Here is a 20,514-nt window from a genome sequence, read left to right as displayed (position 1 = left end):
TGACCTTGTTGCAGATTTTATTAACATGAAAATTCCACAACACTAGTTTAACCTTTACATGAGGGATGGAAGAAAGCCCAGATGAAGTACTGAATGTCCCACACTGATGTTAAGATGTACCTCAGAACTCCAGGAGCACAGATTGCGGCTCCACAGAGTTCAGGGCGATTTCTTGTTTTCGTCCATAGAGTCCATGTTCTACCTTTACACCTGCATTTGTGCACTTCGCTGAACCTGTCATGAGTTCTCTGCAGGCGGAGACCAGACTTGAGAAGAGCTGAGCACCCCACCACAGCTCGCATCCACCCTTGTACTGCATCCTTCTGTTGGGTGCTGGCTTCCCAAGCAGGGAGTCTTGGGGGACAAATAAAATACTTCCAGGAAGATCCAGGAGGGACACACAATGCCCGGAATGTTTCCGGAAAAGCCTGGTAGTCATCAGAGTGTTGGCTGTTGAGGACACGGTGGAAAACAGACAAAGCCTTAGGCCACAAGATGGAAATCTGTTTGACTGTAACGTTTAGTTATACATAAATTTATCATCCTGTTAACATAAGATTACCCCTTAAATTCATATTATGTCCACCTTGCTTGGATCCCCCTTTGCCTTCAGACCTGGATTAATTCTTAGCATGAATTCAGGAAGGTGCTGGAAACATTCCTCAGATTTTGGTTCATATTTACATGCAAGCATCACACAGCTGCAGCTGATCCATAACATGAATCTCCAGTTCCACCTCATCCAATGAACTCAATGCTATGTTCAAGATACCAATTTAAGATGATCCGAGCTTTGTGACATAACACAATCGCACATGATCACGCTTTACTCATCAGGTGGTGAGTAAAGCGTGATCACTAAAGGATGGACATGGTCAGCAATAATACTCAGGTTTGCTGTGGTGTTTAAACAACACTCAGTTGGTACCAAGCAGCTCAGAGTGTGCCAAGATAAATATCCTACACTCAAGTATGCACCACCCACACCAACCTGCAGGATCCACACTTTCATGTTGTTTACTGTCAGAATGTCACAGCAGAAAAACTCATCAGACCAGGCAATGCTTTTACAGTCTTCTGTTGTCTAAATTTGATCAGCCTGTGTGAACTATAGCCCGAGTTTCCTTTTCTTAGCTGATAAGATCATTGCCTTTAAGAGCAGTGAGCGTACATACTGTGTTTGAGTTGTTTGGATAACTTTTACATGTTTTGTGGGGTTTTTTTTTTTTTTTTTTTTCAAAGTGCTGTTTGACACTTTTTTTTCCCCACTTTGGCTCAAAGACCAATTTCTGGATCTCTATAAGAAATTTAAGGTGAGCAACTTTCAGTAGTTAATTTAAATTCATTTGTCTAAGCTGCTATTACCGTTTTCTGGTTATTAGCTACTGTGAGTCAGCTAACATGTGCAGCAGTAACTCACCCATCTCATTTGTCACATCTTCAGTGGCTCCGTGAAAGAAACACACATAGACAACCAATCCCTGCTGAATCTAAGGAGAGGGAGGCACAGTGTGGAAACAATAATAATTAATTGGGTACTTTACAGGATCGCACATAAAAACAAAGTCTCACACATTAATGTTTTAACCTCAAGTAAGCATTTACATTTCATTAATTATGAGAATAAAGTGCCACATTATGCTTCAGCCTGTTACACTGTATATCCTTTCTGAACATGGAAAAGGTTTGAGTAGTCATAAACCTCAATATCCACACGAGATTGGATTATACTCACCGAACAGTGTGTGACTAGACTGATTTAAATACAGTAGTTTTATGAGAACTGATTAAATTAATCCAGTAACTGTTAATAAACCACCATCACACAAAATATAACGTATTGTATTAATCAAATGTTTGATAAAAGTACACCAAAATCCAAAGCAGGGGGCAGCAGGACATGATTATTACATTTCCACGACAAGACAAAGACTTAATTAAATAAAATACATTGAAAAACAAACGCACCCACCTCTGCCCACTGAGCATCTGCTCCATCCACAGCAGGTTTGAGCTTAATCTTTGCGTGACTACACTGCTGAATGACAGTTCGGGCCTGAAGCCTGATGGGCCTATAAAAAACAGCTGAGCTGCTCGGACACACAAAAACAGACGACAAACCCATTAAACCTCTGACAAACACCACCTGCCAGCAAAATCAGAATATGAAATAATGAAAATAGGTATAAAAAGACTGATATTTTGTGCTGCACCTGTCAGCATTAGGCGAGGGTTTTGCAGTTTTTTCCACAGCAGAGCTACCGATGGTGAAGACAGGCCAGGGTTTGGTGCTCAGGGCCATCACAGGCTCCAGACCACTGCTAGAGCTCCATTTAGCTGAAGAATCTGCCTCTGGGCCTCTTTTCTTCTTCACTGTGCGCTGGACACTGCAATGACTTCGGATTTGTGTTGATGTATGTGCCTCTGGAGGACTTTTTTGACTTGGAGCCTGAATGTGCTGCAGTGGAGCATGCTGCTCTAAAACAAGCTGTGCTTGGATGCAGTGTTGTGTCCCATTGTTGCCCTGAGGGCTACTTGTTTTTTCCTGTTCTTGAGGCTGTGCAAGCTTCTCTGGCTGGGGATTTATCGGATTCTCTATCCTTTTTTGCTTCTTAGAGCTTTCAGGATCCTTATGTATTTCAAAATGCGAAGAAGTCATTCTCTTCATAGACAAGAGCTTTGTGACAGAGGGGATTTTGGGAGACCTGGGCTGTAAGTTGATGGGATTTTTCAGGTGAAGGAGGATGGGAATTTTGGGCTGAGGATTATCGGGAATTTCAGTCTGGGAGGACAAACTGGAAGAAGGTTCATCCTACAAGTGAGATGGGAGACAAAGTCAGTTCAACTTCATAACTTACATACAACATAATTATGGAGGTGGCAGAGCATGAGCTAGTTCTTTACTAGAGGCTGAACTGTTACTGTTTTGTTCTTCTAGAAACAACTCGTGCTACCTGCAGCCATTTATCTGAGCTCTGGTATCTAAGTAACTTCTGTTTCATAAAATGTGCATGCATAGAATCATCTGTCTAATCTTAATTGAAAAATACTGCCAGCTGCCAGTGCTAGCCCTCAGCCTCCTAGCAGATACACCAATGGTATCAATTTCAAAATCCTACGCTGGCTCGTTCTTAAGTTATCACATTCACAAGATTTTCAGAAAAGCTGACCGGCGACAGATTTGATCTTGTCTGAGATTTTTAGAACAGCTTCTTTTTCCTCTAGAATTTCTTCAACGAACTGCTGCAGAATTATCAAATCAAGCTTTTTGAGTGCCGTACTTATCTCTTATGAGGTTTCTGATTTATATCCAGTGATTGCTGGATGGAAAGGCCAATTAGCTTGAAGCAGCCCAACAACTGAACAGCTCCAACACAAGAAAAACTTGGATCCCAAGACAAGCTGACAGATTATTTTTCTTCTTTTTTTTTTAAATAAAAATGTTTGTATCAGGCATAGGAGACTGATGATGTCACGAAATTGCTTCCTATATGAGCATTTTGACTGCCACTGTGTTGTTGTGTTTATTTGGAGCCAAAAGCTACCAATATCCAAATGGATGTTGAAATAAACACACAAAAAAATCAACCACCATAAATAGTGGCTTGCAAAAGTATTTGGTCCCCTTGAACTTTTCCACATTTTGTCACATTACAGCCACAAACATGAATCAGTTTTATTGGAATTCCACGTGAAAGACCAACACAAAGTGGTGTACACGTGACAAGTGGAACGAAAATCATACATGATTCCAAACATTTTTTACAAATAAATAACTGCAAAGTGGGGTGTGCGTAATTATTCAGCCCCCTGAGTCAATACTTTGTAGAACCACCTTTTACTGCAATTACAGCTGCCAGTCTTTTAGGGCATGTCTCTACCAGCTTTGCACATCTAGAGACTGAAACTCTTGCCCATTCTTCTTTGCAAAGCAGCTCCTGCTCAGTCCGATTAGATGGACAGCGTTTGTTAACAGCGGTTTTCAGATCTTGCCACGGATTCTCGATTGGATTTAGACACCAGACAGGTCAGGGATAAAGTTACTGAGAAATTTAAAGCAGGCTTAGGCTACAAAAAGATTTCCCAAGCCTTGAACATCCCACGGAGCAGTATTCTAAGCACGATGAAAGAACAAATTAGTCAAGATATAATAGATTATATAGCGGAAAATAATAATGAAGAAGTTTCCCCAAGTATTCTATGGGACGCCCTAAAAGCAGTGATAAGAGGAAAACTCATAGGTTACAGCGCTAATTTAAAAAAGAAGAGAAATGAGCATTTAAGAAAACTCCAGACACAACTACAATATCTTGAAGATGCCCATAAAATAAGCGCAGTTACAAACTTACAATTAGAAATACAAAAGAAGAAAAACGAAATCGATGAAATTTTTTCAAGTGAAATACAAAAAAATATGGTTTTTTTAAAACAAAGATACTATGAGGTAGGAGGCAAATCTGCTAAATTACTGGCTTATAAATTAAAAAAACAACAATTAGAAAATACAATATATAAAATAAAGGACCCTCAAACAAATAACATTGTGTATAAACTTGAAGATATACAGTCAGCCTTCCTAAAATTCTACAAACAACTATATACACAACCTAGAGTGGATATTAAAGGTATGATATCTTTTTTAGATTCATTCGACTTACCAAAGTTGAATGAAAAACAGAATATAACCCTAATCAAGGACATATCTGAATTTGAAATTAAAAAAGCTATTACAAAATTGAAACCGAATAAATGCCCAGGCCCAGATGGATTCCCATCAGACTGGTATAAAGAAATGAAAGAGGTACTGACTCCTTTGATGAGAACATCATTCAACTATATTTTAAAGACGGGAGTAATTCCCCCATCTTGGAATGAGGCTTCTATCTCTATAATAGCTAAAGAAGGAAAGGACAGGCTTGACTGTGGAAATTACCGCCCCATTAGTGTTCTTAACCAGGACTTTAAGATATTTACATACATTCTTGCCAAAAGAATTGAAAATATTCTTGTTCAGATAATTAGTTTGGATCAGACTGGTTTTATTAAGCAGAGACAAACGCAAGATAATGTTCGCCGAACACTACACGTTATTGATTATGTTAGGAAAAATAAAATTCAGATGGTCCTTATGAGCTTAGATGCAGAAAAGGCCTTCGATCGGGTTAATTGGGAATTTTTATACAAAGTCATGGATAAATTCGGATTCCATCAATCGTTTATCAGGATTATACAAGCATTATATAAATCACCAAAGGCAAGAATCAAAGTTAACGGGGCGCTTTCAAATGTTTTTAACCTACAGAGAGGGACACGTCAGGGTTGTCCTCTAAGCCCCTCACTCTTTGCTCTCTTCATAGAGGCCCTGAGTCAAAGTGTAATACAAAGCAATACTATTACTGGAGTCAAGATTAGGGGTCGAGAGCATAAGATTTCCTTGTTTGCTGACGATATTTTGATTTATTTGACAAATCCAAACACTACTTTCCCCAAGCTATTGTCACTTCTGGAGATCTTTAGTTCAATATCAGGTTATAAACTAAATATATCGAAGACTCAGATATTAACTTTTAACTATGAGCCCAATTATGAAATTAAGGCTAAAGCCAATTTGAAATGGGAAACGGAGCAGATGAAGTATCTTGGAGTAAATATTACTAAAGATCTGTCTAAGATATACAATGCAAACTTTAATCCTTTAAGTTATAAAATAAATGAGGATATTAAAAGATGGAATTTATTACCATTTTTAAATTTTGAATCACGTATAGATACAGTTAAAATGAATATCTTGCCCAGGATGCTCTACCTATTCCAAACACTCCCTGTAGAAATAACTGACAAACAATTTCGGGAATGGGACAAAATAATCTCTAGGTTTATATGGCAGGGGAAAAAACCACGGATTAAGTACCAAACTATTCAGTTGGCTAAAGACAAAGGAGGGTTGGGGTTCCCATGTTTGAAAGACTATTATATTTCTGCTCAATTGAGGACATTAGTGTGTTGGTGTAATGTAGATTATCAAGCGAGATGGAAAGAACTAGAAACAGTGACCTTAAAAGATTCTCCAATTCAGGCAATTCTAGGGGATGTGACACTTATTAAAAAACAAATTCATCAAGGAAACCAATGGATTAACCTACCTTTAAAACTCTGGTTACAATTTCTTAATAAGAATGATTGGATTGAAGAGGTTAGGATTTTAAGATGGTGCGCTTTTGACAGTGATTTTTTACCTAATGAATTAGACGTAAGATATAAAAAATGGTCTGGACAAGGTTTAACGGCATATTGTATGTTTTACGATAAGGGAATTCTTAGGGACTTCCAATCAATAAAAGATCAATACCAGTTAAGTAAAACGGACTTTTTTAGGTTCTTACAAATTAGGCATCATCTATATAATTTTATACCTAAGAGAACAGATCTTTTTTCTTTACCTGTTCTGAGTATATTTGTCAAGGCTTATCAGGCTGACACAGGCCTTAAGGTGATTTCAAGATTGTACAAGGGTATACAAGAGGTTAAGAAGTGGAATACTACCTACATCAAAAAAAAAATGGGAAAATGAAACAAATATAGCAATATCAGATAACATTTGGTATGAGCAGTGCGCTTTTCAGTGGAGAATTTCTAGTTCTAATACATGGAGATGTTACGGTTGGAAGAGTATCTGTAGGTTTTTTATTACCCCTGCACAAAGTAAACATTATTTTAATCACTCTAATTGCTGGAGAAATTGTGGGGCCCAAGGAGTAAAACATTTTCATCTGTTCTGGTCTTGCCCAAGGATCAACATTTTTTGGGTATTGATCCACTCTGAGTTGCAGATTATTTTTGGTATGCAGCTTCCCTTTAATTGGGACGAACTTTTGTTTGGATATTTATACTCAGTAAATGTAGATAAAATGTCTAAGCAGTTGTATGGTATCCTGAGTTTGGCTGCCCGTAAAATTATTACCAAGAAATGGCTTAGTGCGAAAATTCCATCACTGGGTGATTGGCATGAGACTGTACATGGGATGTTTAAAATGGAAAGAATTACCTTCATTAAAAGACTCCAGTTTGATATATTTAGTGAAATTTGGGGTAAATGGAAACACTACATCCGGTTAAGGAGACCCGATCTTGTTTGAATCTCTGTAACTATATATGCTACATTTCTGAATCGTTATGTGTTTATATGTATATGTTAGTATGTATGAGACTACAAGTGAACACATATGTAAGTAGGTATGTGTATGTATGCTTAAGAATATGGGTGTGTGAGTGAATATGTGTGTGCGAGTACATACACACTAGAGGGTACACCCGTCTGTTTTTCTTATTTTTATTTTTTATTTTTTTATTATTTACGTCTGTTCTTGATTATATGTTTATTTTGGATTATTTGTGTTTATATAGGTTGTTTAATAAAAAGAGAATAACAAAAAAAAAGAACATCCCACGGAGCACTGTTCAAGCGATCATTCAGAAATGGAAGGAGTATGGCACAACTGTAAACCTACCAAGACAAGGCCGTCCACCTAAACTCACAGGCCGAACAAGGAGAGCGCTGATCAGAAATGCAGCCAAGAGGCCTATGGTGACTCTGGACAAGCTGCAGAGATCTACAGCTCAGGTGGGGGAATCTACAGCTGCTGTCTTAGTCGTGCACTGCACAAAGTTGGTCTTTATGGAAGAGTGGCAAGAAGAAAGCCATTGTTAACAGAAAACCATAAGAAGTCCCATTTGCAGTTTGCCATAAGCCATGTGGGGGACCCAGCAAACATGTGGAAGAAGGTGCTCTGGTCAGATGAGACCAAAATGGAACTTTTTGGCCAAAATGCAAAACGCCATGTGTGGCGGAAAACTAACACTGCACATCACTCTGAACATCCCCACTGTCAAATATGGTGGTGGCAGCATCATGCTCTGGGGGGGCTTCTCTTCAGCAGGGACAGGGAAGCTGCTCAGAGTTGATGGGAAGACGGATGGAGCCAAATACGGGGCGATCTTGGAAGAAAACCTCTTGGAGTCTGCAAAAGACTTGAGACTGGGGCGGAGGTTCACCTTCCAGCAGGACAACGACCCTAAACATAAAGCCAGGGCAACAATGGAAAGGTTTAAAACAAAACATATCCATGTGTTAGAATGGCCCAGTCAACGTCCAGATCTAAATCCAATCGAGAATCTGTGGCAAGATCTGAAAACTGCTGTTCACAAACGCTGTCCATCTAATCGGACTGAGCTGGAGCTGCTTTGCAAAGAAGAATGGGCAAGAGTTTCAGTCTCTAGATGTGCAAAGCTGGTAGAGACAAACCCTAAAAGACTGGCAGCTGGAATTGCAGCAAAAGGTGGTTCTACAAAGTATTGACTCAGGGGGCTGAATAATTACGCACACCCCACTTTGCAGTTATTTATTTGTAAAAAAAATGTTTGGAATCATGTATGATTTTTGTTCCACTTCTCACATGTACACCACTTTGTGTTGGTCTTTCGCGTGGAATTCCAATGAGATTGATTCATGTTTTTGGCTGTAATGTGACAAAATGTGGAAAAGTTCAAGGGGGCCGAATACTTTTGCAAGCCACTGTATGTTTGAATGCAGAAATTATCCTAAAATGTTTGAGTAGGAAGCTGCAAAAGTGCTTTTTAATTCTGACTCACGTTTGGAGCCTGTCTAAGTGGTCAATTCAATTCAATTCAATTCAATTTCTTTATTGTCCCACAAGGGGAAATTAGTTTAGCAGCAGGAGGATAAGAACAAACAGAACAATACTATAAAACAATAATAACAATAATAATGATAGAAAATTCAAGGACAATTATTTGCCATTAAGGAGACAAGACGCAGTAGGGATAAAAGAGACCTGGAGTCTTTTAGTCCTCCTCGGAGGTACTCTAAAAACGGCGGCCGGAAGGCAACAACTCAAACTCACTGTGAAGTGGATGGTTCACACAATTAATAATAGAATGAGCCTTTCTAAGCACATTTCTATTGTAAATGGCCAAAAGTCCATCTTGCCAGCGCCCTGAAATTTTGCTAGCAGTTTTTACCAGAAGTCCCAACCGATTCTTATTCTTCACCGTCAGGTTACCAAACCAGGCAGCGATACAAAAAGACATCACAGATTCGATAAAACTTCTATAAAACAAGGACAACATCTCAGATGAGACATTAAAAGATCTCATTTTCCTTAAAAAGAACAGTCTTTGTTGAACTTTTTTAGTAGTGGCATCAGCATGAGATTCAAAACACAGTTTATGGTCAAGTACCACACCTAGATATTTATAACTCTCAACGATCCCAATATTGGCAGTTTTAATGATAGTGGGTGATGAGCTATAAGAGGACTTCCTAAAATCAATAATCATGTCTTTAGTTTTTGACACGTTAAGTGAAAGGAAGGACTCATCACACCAATTCACAAAATCATCTACAACCTGTCCATGGCCTGACTCGTCCCCCACTAGAAGACTGACGATCACTGTGTCGTCAGCAAACTTCAGGATGTGTCTGTTTGTGAAATTGCTGCGACACTCATTTGTGTACAGAATGAACAGAAGGGGAGAGAGGCAACAACCCTGGGGTGATCCAGTAGAGGAGGAGAGCACATCAGAAAAGACATGATTTACCCTCACACATTGTGACCTATTAGTCAGAAAGTCTGTCACCCAGCCGACCAGACTAGTGTCAAGCTTGAAATTATTGTAAAGCCTGTCAGCAAGTAAGAGGGGTTGAATTGTATTAAATGCAGATGAAAAGTCAGCAAATAATAATCTTGCATGGGTGTGGGGGGCCTCAAGATGCTTATACAAGAGATGCAGGAGTGTGACAGCAGCATCCTCCACACCTCTCCCTGCTCTATAGGCAAACTGGAAGGGGTCAAGATGGTGTTCAACATGCATTAAAATCTCCTTCTTAATTATCTTCTCAAATGTCTTCATCACTAAAGAAGTCAGAGCCACAGGCCTAAAATCATTCAGTCAAGGAGCTAAAGCTTTGGCAAACCCACCACTGTGTCCTTGGAATTCACTGTCAGCTGCTCCTCTGCATCACCATCACTATCAGTATCCTCATCATTCGCACTGCCAACATGGAGACAGAGAGAGAAGAGCAGGTAGATATTAGACATAAAAATGGGGAAACCATATCAACAGTTCACTAGTACTTTTAGATACTAAGATAGAAATTACCTGTCTAAGTCGTGAGATGTCAGTTCCTGTAGTTGAGCTGATGTCTGAACCGCTAAACCTCTCGCCTCTGCTTGGTGATTCGGTTTCTTCGTCTTCTTCATGCTGCACTGAGAGCAGTTGTTGATCCACTGCACAACATCAGGCCTCATGGTTCTCCAGAAGTATCTGTAAGAAAGTTCAGATCTGAGACCGTGTTGATGATTCTGACTGAAACGTGTCACTAATGAGAAACAGCGCGAGGGGAAACCTCTCATTCAGCAGTCTGAGACACTTGTTGACGTCGAGGTGGTTGAGCTCGTTGTGATAGTCCACCAGCGCGGTTTCAACCTGCTGCCTGTTCCTCAGAACCAAACGCATTTGGTCTCCCTTCACCGTATGAAGAACACCGTCTGGGAAAGCAGGGGTAGGGTAAATGTTACAGCACAGTGTGAAACAGACTTTTGTCTTTCCAGTTATGTTTGAGCAGAGGCACAAGTGCCATTGTGTATATTGTATCATTATATTTGGATTTTTGCTGGAGCTGGAGCCTATCCCAGCTGTCATGGGGCGAGAGGCGGGGTACACCCTGGACAGGTCGCCAGTCTGTCGCAGGGCTCTAATTTAAAATATGACTCATACAAAGATGAAGAACAGAAATCTGAAGCTGGACATTAGCATAATGGGTTCTATTTTTATTAAGGAGATTTTTCCCACCACCCTTTTTAAAGTTTGTGTTCCCAGCAGTGCATAGTATAAAATATTGACGTTCTTTTCCTAAATAATATTGGAATTAAAACTCCTTTGTTATGCATACCTGCATGCCTGTGTTTTATCATGGAAAATGCACTACACAGGCATTATTAGTATTTTGTTTTTAGGAGTTTTGAACACACAGATTTGTACGAACCTTTAATGGCAAACTTCTTGCAGAACCTCCTAAAGGTGTTCTTTTCTACATAGTTCAGTCCAGGTGGGTAAGTGCGTTTGGTAAGGTAGAGCTCCACAGCATCGTACTTTGCAAAAATGGCCTGCTAACACAGAGACGTAGATCATGTAAATACATATGGTTCATGAATCTCTGCAGCAAATAAAATTTTGTCAACCTGACAAATCTACAACATACCTCCTCCCCCACCGCAGGCTGGCTCGCCCCTCTGGATGGGACCTTTGGAGGAAACAGATCAGTTATTAGAATTGTGACACTGTTGCATTAATAATACTAAGTAATTGTGATGCTCACTGCGGAGTCCGTGTGGACCGAGAGTGCAGGCACAGCATCTGGATTTAGGGTGATGACCTCCCCACTATGGCTGAAACAGTCGTCAGTGAAATGTATCGAACAAATGGAAGACCGGAGCCGAGGATGCCAGTTTGGACGGCCGGTAGCCTTCAACCACTTTGCCAACAGAGTTGCATTGTGAAGAGGAAACCTAGGGTAATATATTAATGATGAAGAAGTACGCACACTTTACCAAAGCACATTGAAGTCACAGCTACATGATTAATATGGGTTTAAGGGCAGGCCTTTAGCCTTATTTGGGGTATTGCATTAAGTAGCCAAGAAGTAACATGTCAGAGTACACTGATCAGGCATAACAATATGACCACCTGTCTAACAAAGTGTTGGTACCCCTTTTGCTGCCAAGACAGCTCTGGCTCATCAAGGCATGGACTCCACTAGACCCCTGTAGGTGTGCTGTGGTATCTGGCATCAAGATATTAGCAGCAGATCCTTTAAGTGCTGTAAGTTTTAAGGTGAGCCCTCCACGGATCCGACTTGTTTGTCCAGCACATCCCACAGATGCTTGGTTGGATTGATTGAATCTGGAGACCAAGTCAACACCTCAAAGCTATTGTGCTCTTCAAACCTTCCCTGAACAATATTTGGGCATCCTTGTGCTGCAAAAGCAACATCAATTCTTAAGTGTACCAATTATATTCAGTCAAATGCACCATTACTGATTTCTAATGTATAATGGTCCAAAACCTATAGCACAAAAACTAATATTTATTGGGGTTTTTTGTCCTTTTAAGAACAAAGTAAGATATAGAAGTGGTTAAAGTGGTTCTATTATGTTCTCCATGCTTCAAATTTCAAAAACACAAACTAAATTATCTTATTCTGGCTCAGGGCAGGTTCATCTTATAGCTAAAACAAAAGCAGCAGCTTATCAATAACAACTTCTCTAAAACCCAGTTTAATTTTCTGATCGACCATCTTCCAAATGCACTTGGTATAAACATAAGCAAAACTCTGTATACTTTGTGCATGTACTTTATCTGCACCAGATAAACCTATTTAAAAAAAACAGCTCAACATATAAGTATGAAATAAAAACATTGCTAACCCAGCAGTTAGCTTAAACGCCTGATCTTTTAACTTAGAGGGATAACATCTGCCTTTGTGACATCACATTCATGATAAAATAACAGAAATGAGCAAAAATAAAGCATAATCTGCACACTAAACTCTCACCAGAACAGGAGCGAACACCGTATGTTTTATCGCAGAAGTCCTAAAGGTTTTAGGACTATTATTTTTTCATTAATTAATTCTGTGTTTCTCTGTTTACTTTCGTAGTATAAGCAGCAAACAATCAAGAAAAAAACGATTCATACTTGTGGAAGGTGAGGCCCAGGCGTCTCTCTACTGGTCCACAGCAGTTTGTGCACCCAAGAACACTGCAGCGCATCCACTTCCTCTTGGTTCTGTTAAGGCAGGTTTGGCAGTTGGCGATCCAACTAGCCAGGTCTCGAGTCATGCTGCCCCAGTGGAAGTGCTTTGAAATTTCTTGCTGGCAGACCCCCTGACCATAGTGGCCCTTGCTGTCATGAAACTCTCGCAGGATTGAGTTTACCTGGGATCAAAAGGAAGCACAGTTGGTTAGCAAAGCATGGTTGGATATTTAATAGTATTTGTAAGACCATTATGCAAATTACAGATCACATAAGACTTATGTGATCATGCAATGTCAGTCTGAGTAATAGTTGAGGCATGGGCTGAGGAAAGATGTGCAAATAGAGATGTTAACAGTATTTAAAAAATCCTGGATTTTGGAGCTCTTAGGAGGCTTCCTCCAACAACACGAAGACACCTTAATGCTCATTGCAAAAAGGACACTGGTGTAGTGCTCCAGGTGCAAAGGTGACAGAACCAAGTGGCCCATACAGAATCAGAATCAGAATACTTAATTAATCCCCAAGGAAATTATGTGGGTTACGGTTGCTCCAAGGCAGTAACAGTAACAGACTAAGCCATTTAAACAATACAATATGTTACAGATTTTACTAATTTAAAAAGATAGCGCTAATATATACAAATCACTCAATTATAAATATCAAGAATTAACAGAGATCATTATAAATAAATATCAATAACTCACAAGAATATTACAGAGTAGAAAAGAGCATGTGCAAAAAGGGTGTAACTATTGCAGTGTTTACAGTGTAGCTATTAGATGGATGAGTTGTACAGGGAGATGGCCACAGGCAGGAATGATTTCCTGTGTCGTTCAGTGGTGCTCTTTGGTAATCTCAGTCTCTCACTGAATGTGTTCCAGCCAGCACGTCATGGAGTGGGTGGGAGGTATTGTCCAGCATTGTCTTTATCCTGGACAACATCTGCCTCTCAGACACCAGAGAAGCATCCACCTGCATCATTCTCAGCTTGTCACCCAGGAGGTTTGGCCTCATGGGGTTGAATGCACTGGAAAAGTTAAAAAACATGACCCTCGCAGTGCTCGCTGGCTAGTACGGATGGGTGCAGACACGATTGAGCAGGTAGATGATGGCGTTCTCAACGCAAACTGAAGAGGATCCTGATGTGGTCTGACTACGAGTCGGAGCTGGTCCATACAGGACCACAACCTGCAGAAAACGGGGACCTGCCAGCTCACACAATCTCAGAGGGTCATGAGAAGAGCAGCAGATGAAGTGATGAGGGTCAGATGAAATTAATGGCTGACTGTTTTGTTTGATTCCATTTATAACTGCTGAACGAATTTTCATTGTTGTTAGCTTCTGCAAGAACTAAATAAAGAATATAACCTGTACTTAAAGTGAAAATCTCTTTCACTTTAAGATGCCATTATCCACTCCTCAGTGATGTAAAGATACAGATTAGTTGATGGTTTTAACCAGTTGTGTTTAGTCTCTGAAATTAACACTTCCAGATGTGTTATAATAAGGCGTAAACTGTCATAAAACAAAGTGTTTCCTCCGCTGACCACTGACCACCAGCACAAAAGGTCTTCATTTGAAATCTGTAAGCTAGCAATTACCTCCTCTCTGCTGCGTGGCACGCTGAGAGGTCGAGAAGCCCGTGTGTACATCAGCACTCCATCTTAAAAAGAAAAGACATATTTCTAAAGTTTGACTATGAACATTTCAGCACCTTTATAAATGATTTAATGTGTTCCTTTAGAGCACTGAAGCAGTCAAATAAAAATGAGTATTGCTTGTTGTGTTTAAAACCCTTTCCACTCACCTATTAGGCCAAAGCGCTTGGCCATCCTTTTTAAGGCACTTCTATTTTTCTTGCTTTGCGTTGGTAAAATCCTGTGGCTCAGATATCTAAAGTATGCATAAGAAAACATGCTAATTTAAACGAACATGCGTCACATGGGTGTGAAGTTTTCGTGTCATCAAACACATACCTGGCGACATGGTTGTACGTGGTGAAAGTTGGCTCAATGACAGTCTTCCTCCTTGTGTGCTCCTTCACTGTCTGGACTGCGGTGGAGTCTGGAGCTGACGAGCAGTACTGGTGTTCCTGCAGCTCCATAGGGGTTTCCGACTGATCAGTGGCTGGATGAGGGGGCTTTTCGGTTTCGGTATTAGCAGCAGCTGCAGAGATGAGGTCTTCCAGCGTGTTGGAAAGCAGGACTTCCTCATCTGAAGGAATGGGCACCTGAAAGGCACATAGGTTTACCTGATCAGCTCTGAGAACTAACTCAAGTCCACACTCTTAGTACGCTTCTGCAGGACTGGATGGGAAAAAAGCACTATTGCCTAATTCTGTTAAAGTTTCTGAAAGCACTGCAAATTTTGTAATGAAATGAGTAAATATGCAGGTCCAAACACTAAGAAGAATGAAGTGAGTAAAAAAAAAAAACAAAAGTAAATCCGCAGACTTGCTAATTACAATTGACAGGTTTTTAATGTGCTCTCAGTCTTTTGTGTCACCTCCTCATCGGGCATGATGCTGGGTACAGCATCTGATGATAGTGTCGGCTGACCGTCCTCATTCAGGGTATAGCAGGATGGGTCAAAGTGTCGGGAGCAGATGTAGGAGTTTGAGCGCAGCGAGCCTTCATCCCTCTGCGCAACTGTCAGCCATTTCTGCCGCTGCCCGGGGTCCTTTGGAAACCTGCAGATGCACAAAGGCCAGTTTTGCTTTGGAGAACTTACAGAGAAAGCTGAACAAAAGCCAAGTCTGCCTGTGGTGTACCACAAGGCTCCATTTAAGGTCCACTATAGTTCTAAGTAAATGCACTCTGGAAAATACAAGAATATTGTGTTCCAACAATACTTTGTCTTCAGTGAATCAAAGTGAAATCCTGGGTGGCTCATAGCTCAAAATGGTTCAACTCCAAAGCCCCCATAAGCTTTTTTAGCCCTCTGCTATCTCCGCTTGTAATTTAAAAAGTGCCAAACAAATCAGTTATTTTCTTAGGATGCTTAATACCATGTCTCTTCAAATTAAAATCCTTCCCGCGGTTAAAACATTACATATGAAATTCATTTGTTTATTTTTAAAGAACTGCCTGAAATCTGACCTCTTCTGGCTGACTTTATCTCTAGATCTCTCTCACATCTTCATATCTTTAAAATGTGTATTGACTGGAAAAAGTTCTTATTTGTCAATTTATACACACATAACACAAATTACGGCAAGTTATGGCAACCTGTCATTCACATATTATTACAACATGAATGGTAAGTTCTGTTTTAGTTATTCAATCATTCTTTGTGCAAAATACAATTTTTTTGTTTTAGATCTGAGACAATTGAGCCCAGTGTGTAACGCCACCTGACCTGTGGAAGGTGATCTCAGGGTGTATGTAACTGGAAGAATCACAACCATAAACCAGGCAAAACTGGACGCGCAGATTAGCTAGCTCTTTAGTAGGTTGATTCTGGCAAACGTCACAAGCCTTTATCCAGTTCTTCACTGCCGCAGTCACTCCAACCCAGTAATACATCAGCTGGATGGACATCAAGAGTTAAAACACTTTTCTATGAATAGCCTTAATTTTAACCATTTTGGTGACTTAAAGAACACACCTCATTTAAACTCACCATTATTTCCCTTACTGCCCGTTCCCGGCGCGCATGGTTGTTGTTATTGTGGTATTGTATCAGGATCTCACGTATTTCTTCGTCACTCCTAACGACACGGAGGAGGCGGCCTCGATAAGACCGCCACAAACAGCCATCTGGAGGTTTGAGCATTCAGCAACATTCCTAATAAGTGACTGAAAGGCTATATTCAGGGCAGTGCTTTCTCTCATGCATTATCCAGGTGATCTACAAAATGTTCATGGGTGTATGAACATTGGGTAATTCATAGATTCTGAAGATGTGACGTTACTGGAACAACTTTTGTGGCAATGGTTCAATGGTTTTCAATCCATACATTTTAATATTTAATTAGCTATTCAAAATTTCAACTTAAAATGATCTAAAAACATATCAGAAATTTTACTTCCACCTAAATGTAGCACAATGAATTATATATAAATTTTAGTCACAACAGTAGTAGTAGTAGTTCTCACAACAAAGCACCATCTTGTGGTCAATATAGGTATTACACCAAACTGAGCACAGGGTCACAGCGCTGGCTAAACTTCAATTAATGTCTCTTCAACACCATACAAACATTTTGTTTGATGCTGCCAAACATTGAGAACTGTTTTTTTTTGTGTGTAACATCTACTGTACCTTTGTAAGTAAACTTTTTGCTATCTTTAGAGACCAGCTTTTTCCAGCTTTTTGATGTATTTACTTGAAACTTTCCTGTCAGTAAATAATGCTCCAAACAATCCAGAAAGGCATAAGAGGGCATCTGCAGGTGGAAAAGTGGGAAACAAGGACAGAGAGGTTAAGAAAGGTGATTTAAAACTTTAACAATCACAAAAGATTATTGCAATTACAAGCTTTGCCTTCTGTGATGACAAATTTTAAATCACTTTTTGGTCTGTATTTTGGACAGAAGAAGTCAATTAAAGACATCACTATAGGAAAATATGAGTACATGATAACGTTTTGTTGTAATAAATGATATCCAAGAAAATGCAGGTACAATACATACTGAACAATAGTAAGTTAAAATGTTTCATTAAATACTGTAAATTTTAAAGGCAAGTTCACAATGGTCTGTCAATTATGAACTAAATATGAATTTTCTCTCTTTCTTGGTGCTTATGATTAAATAACTGGTATTCTGTCAATAATGTGTTGACTCACTTTGGCTTTTGGCGGTGGTTTATTTAAAACAAGCAATTAACATTTAGTTACTGTTAATCAATTAGTTCACTGACAAGTACAAAAATAAAAAAATAAAAAGTAAATGCCGAGAGGTTTGTAATAAAAAACGTAGTCTCATATTTAGGCCTGCTCTTGTGGCGCGCACATGCGCAAATGTAAACCGACATTATTTTAATTGTGGAAACGTGTCGTGAAATAAGCAGACGTTTCCCTACCTTAGATCATCTTTCGTCTATTCGACACAAATCCTCGTTACACCGGTTCCAACTTTTAACATAAATTCTACTGCAAGTACTTATTTTTCCCACAGATTTCTTCAAATAATTAAATCTTTTTCTTTCAAATTATCTGAATTTATACACACGTGCTCTAAAGAAACATATTTTAAGAGCAAATTAATAGCTAACTGTGGCGTTTTGTTCCGCGCAAACTTGTCCCGCAGTAATAATCTTTCACGTTCCGGTATGGATAATTTCAAAATAAGGGTTATTACGTTTGTCAATTATTTTTTCATTTTCTTTTATTTTTTTTTAAAAGTAATTAGCCCTTAAAAAACGAAAAGTGCATTTTTTTTTCATGTTCGCGAAACAATTACAAGTATTATGTTGGTCGCAGGGACTGAGTCATGCCAAGTATTCTATAGTAATAAATTACATTATAATGATATATTTCATTCAAAAACGATTTATATGATATTTTTGAACAAACAACAATAAGTTGAATCAAATGAGTAAGCTATACCAAAAAACCCCAACGTTTTACGGATGGGTAGTGATGGGAAGAAAATACATATATAAAAGAAAATAAAGTACACTTATAAAACTATTTCTTGAATGGTAGTGGTTTGTTTGCGTTTTCAGTGCTTTTATTTTCACAGGAAATAATTTTAACGGAAGTTTAATTGCTGTCACATGGTCATCACTTGACAGAAGAATGATTTCACACAGGTTGCAGAAGCTGCCGTAACCCAAGCTTACTGAGTGTAGCTCACTTCCGTTCTCTGACAGAAACAAGAGCGCCCCTCGCAACTCCGGAGGACACATTGTTCTCTCTGCAAGACCAGAGTCATGTGATCGTGACGAATAAGTCTAAGTAAGTAAATGATACTTCCAGCCATCAAGGAGCAAGGGCAGAGGAATTGGTTTCCACCAGACGGGGACAAAGATCAATGCTCGTTTTTAAATGCAGTACTGCCAAACCCACAGCCATCCAATATTGATTCTCTGCATTATTCTGAAGTCGTTCCACAATTTGTAGATGCAGTTTTTATTTGTTTGTTTGTTTGGTTTCTCGTTTTTTTATTTTTGCAGATTGGTGACCCTCTGTTCATCTTTATGCCTGACAAAATCTCCCAGCTTAAGATGCTCTTTTTACACCCGGTCTGTTACTGACCTGTGCCAGTTAACATACATAGATAGATGGCTTAAAAGGAGGCATACAGAGCCTTTATTCCCCCAGCTGTGTATTTTAATTAGGAAGTCATCAAATGACAGTATTATTTTAGTTTTGAAGACTTTATGTCCCAAATTATTATTGACTGTGATTTTTATTTATTTATTTTTCACTCTGATGCCTCAGATTTTTCTTGGTATGATTCACTGTTGCTTGGTGGCAAAGATATTCGATTCTTATGAGAAACATTGGGACAGGTGTCCAGTAGAAATGCACACATTATGAGATATCCTGAGAGGTACTTGTTCTGTCTACTTTGCTGTTTAACTTACTTTTCTTCATCTGCTGTCTGCCTTTCAGAGAGAATGGAGAAAACAAGAACAATGACAATTTTAAAAGATAAGTAGACACATATTTATTCTATGACTGTATCAGAACTCTGATCGGTAACTCTTCTTATTTATTTAATTTTTTGTTATTATCTTTATTTAACTTTCAGTGAAGAGACGAAGGACGAAATAGCAAATGCTGTGAACTCATTAGAAAAAGATAAGTGTATGATTACTTTATATTATTATGGCAACTCCTCCTGAAACCAGCAGGTTTTGTAGTTGCTGAAATCATTTATTGACTTTCCTCTTGTCTTGTTTTTCTCTTTTTTGTTATTGTCTGTTATTGTCTTCTTTCCTTTTAACTTTCAGAGAAGAGAGCGAAACAGCATGTGCTGTAAACTCTCATTATAAAAAGATAAGTCTACATTTATTTTATATTATGATCACAACTGTTGGAAAATGGAAAAGCATAGCAAAAAGTGCTTCTATGAGTGAGCGTGAATGGGTGAACGAGGTAAATTGTATTGATATTTCAGCAGTCCAGCTTACTTACATCTATAGTGAGATGGTACAACAAGTTTCACATCTTATGTTATATGGCAGTGATAAAGTGTAGTATAAAAACTGTTTAACAAGATCGTATTAATGATTTCATTATATAGCTACATGATTACTGTCTGTGAGTTATAGTTCCTAGAATTGTACACATTTGTCCTGCAGCTGGGTAATTATCATGTTTAAATTTTGCCAGAACCACATCAATCTGAATGCAACAGCTGTGCAAATACCTGCAAGTAAATATACACAAATATGTAATTTTATTTAAACGTGTATGATTATTTTATTGGTATATTATTGTTTATTACTTTTGTTTTTTTATATTTGCTATTATATTTGTTTATTTTATGTGAATTAATAGGGTAATATAACCAAGAAAATGAAGTGCTAGAGTAGCAATATAACATCAAGTTTACACACATTAAAGTTAGGAGGTATTTTAAAAGTAGGGTGGAAGTTAGAGAGATTTGGGATCTCAAGTGCATCCCTTTGTTTACAAAGTAACTGAGTAATGCATTCCAGTGATCATCAGACAGTAACACAGCATGCTGAGATGGAGGAAAGAACAATAATGAAAGTAATGCTC

The 20,514-nt window shown here is 38.9% G+C and overlaps 1 protein-coding gene across 2 annotated transcripts; it reads right to left on the bottom strand.

Annotated features, from left to right (window-relative positions):
- LOC101478506 (uncharacterized) lies at positions 1–18,094 on the bottom strand. 2 transcript variants are annotated; one of them, XM_004554672.4, is made up of 19 exons: positions 17,862–18,094; positions 17,101–17,224; positions 16,459–16,595; positions 16,195–16,364; positions 15,343–15,526; positions 14,814–15,067; positions 14,645–14,730; positions 14,439–14,500; positions 12,778–13,016; positions 11,399–11,588; positions 11,282–11,323; positions 11,066–11,189; positions 10,427–10,568; positions 10,180–10,344; positions 9,999–10,071; positions 2,214–2,812; positions 1,973–2,090; positions 1,421–1,490; positions 1–450 (listed from the first exon to the last, which is right to left on the bottom strand). In XM_004554672.4, exons 2-19 carry the CDS (start codon positions 17,222–17,224, stop codon positions 122–124), a joined length of 3,108 nt encoding a protein of 1,035 aa, XP_004554729.2. In that variant the 5' UTR covers positions 17,862–18,094; the 3' UTR covers positions 1–121. The 2 variants fall into 2 exon arrangements, with proteins under 2 accessions (XP_004554729.2, XP_004554730.2); XM_004554673.4 differs by having other exon boundaries at positions 11,066–11,186.
- Between the last annotated feature and the right edge of the window lie 2,420 nt (positions 18,095–20,514).

This window comes from Maylandia zebra, linkage group LG19 (genome assembly GCF_041146795.1).
Source record: "Maylandia zebra isolate NMK-2024a linkage group LG19, Mzebra_GT3a, whole genome shotgun sequence".
Classification (NCBI taxonomy): domain Eukaryota; kingdom Metazoa; phylum Chordata; class Actinopteri; order Cichliformes; family Cichlidae; genus Maylandia; species Maylandia zebra.
This window is presented reverse-complemented; position numbering and strand designations above follow the sequence as displayed.

What these genes read in the sequence shown, in the direction of transcription:
- LOC101478506 (XM_004554672.4), bottom strand. Translation starts at nt 17,224, where the DNA reads ATGCCCTCTTATGCCTTTCTGGATTGTTTGGAGCATTATTTACTGACA. An exon ending in AGCCTGCGGTGGGGGAGGAG is followed by an intron (nt 11,190 to 11,281) that starts GTATGTTGTAGA and finishes TCTCTGTGTTAG; the next exon opens with CAGGCCATTTTTGCAAAGTA. An exon ending in AGATGTGACAAATGAGATGG is followed by an intron (nt 451 to 1,420) that starts GTGAGTTACTGC and finishes TGTCCTCAACAG; the next exon opens with CCAACACTCTGATGACTACC.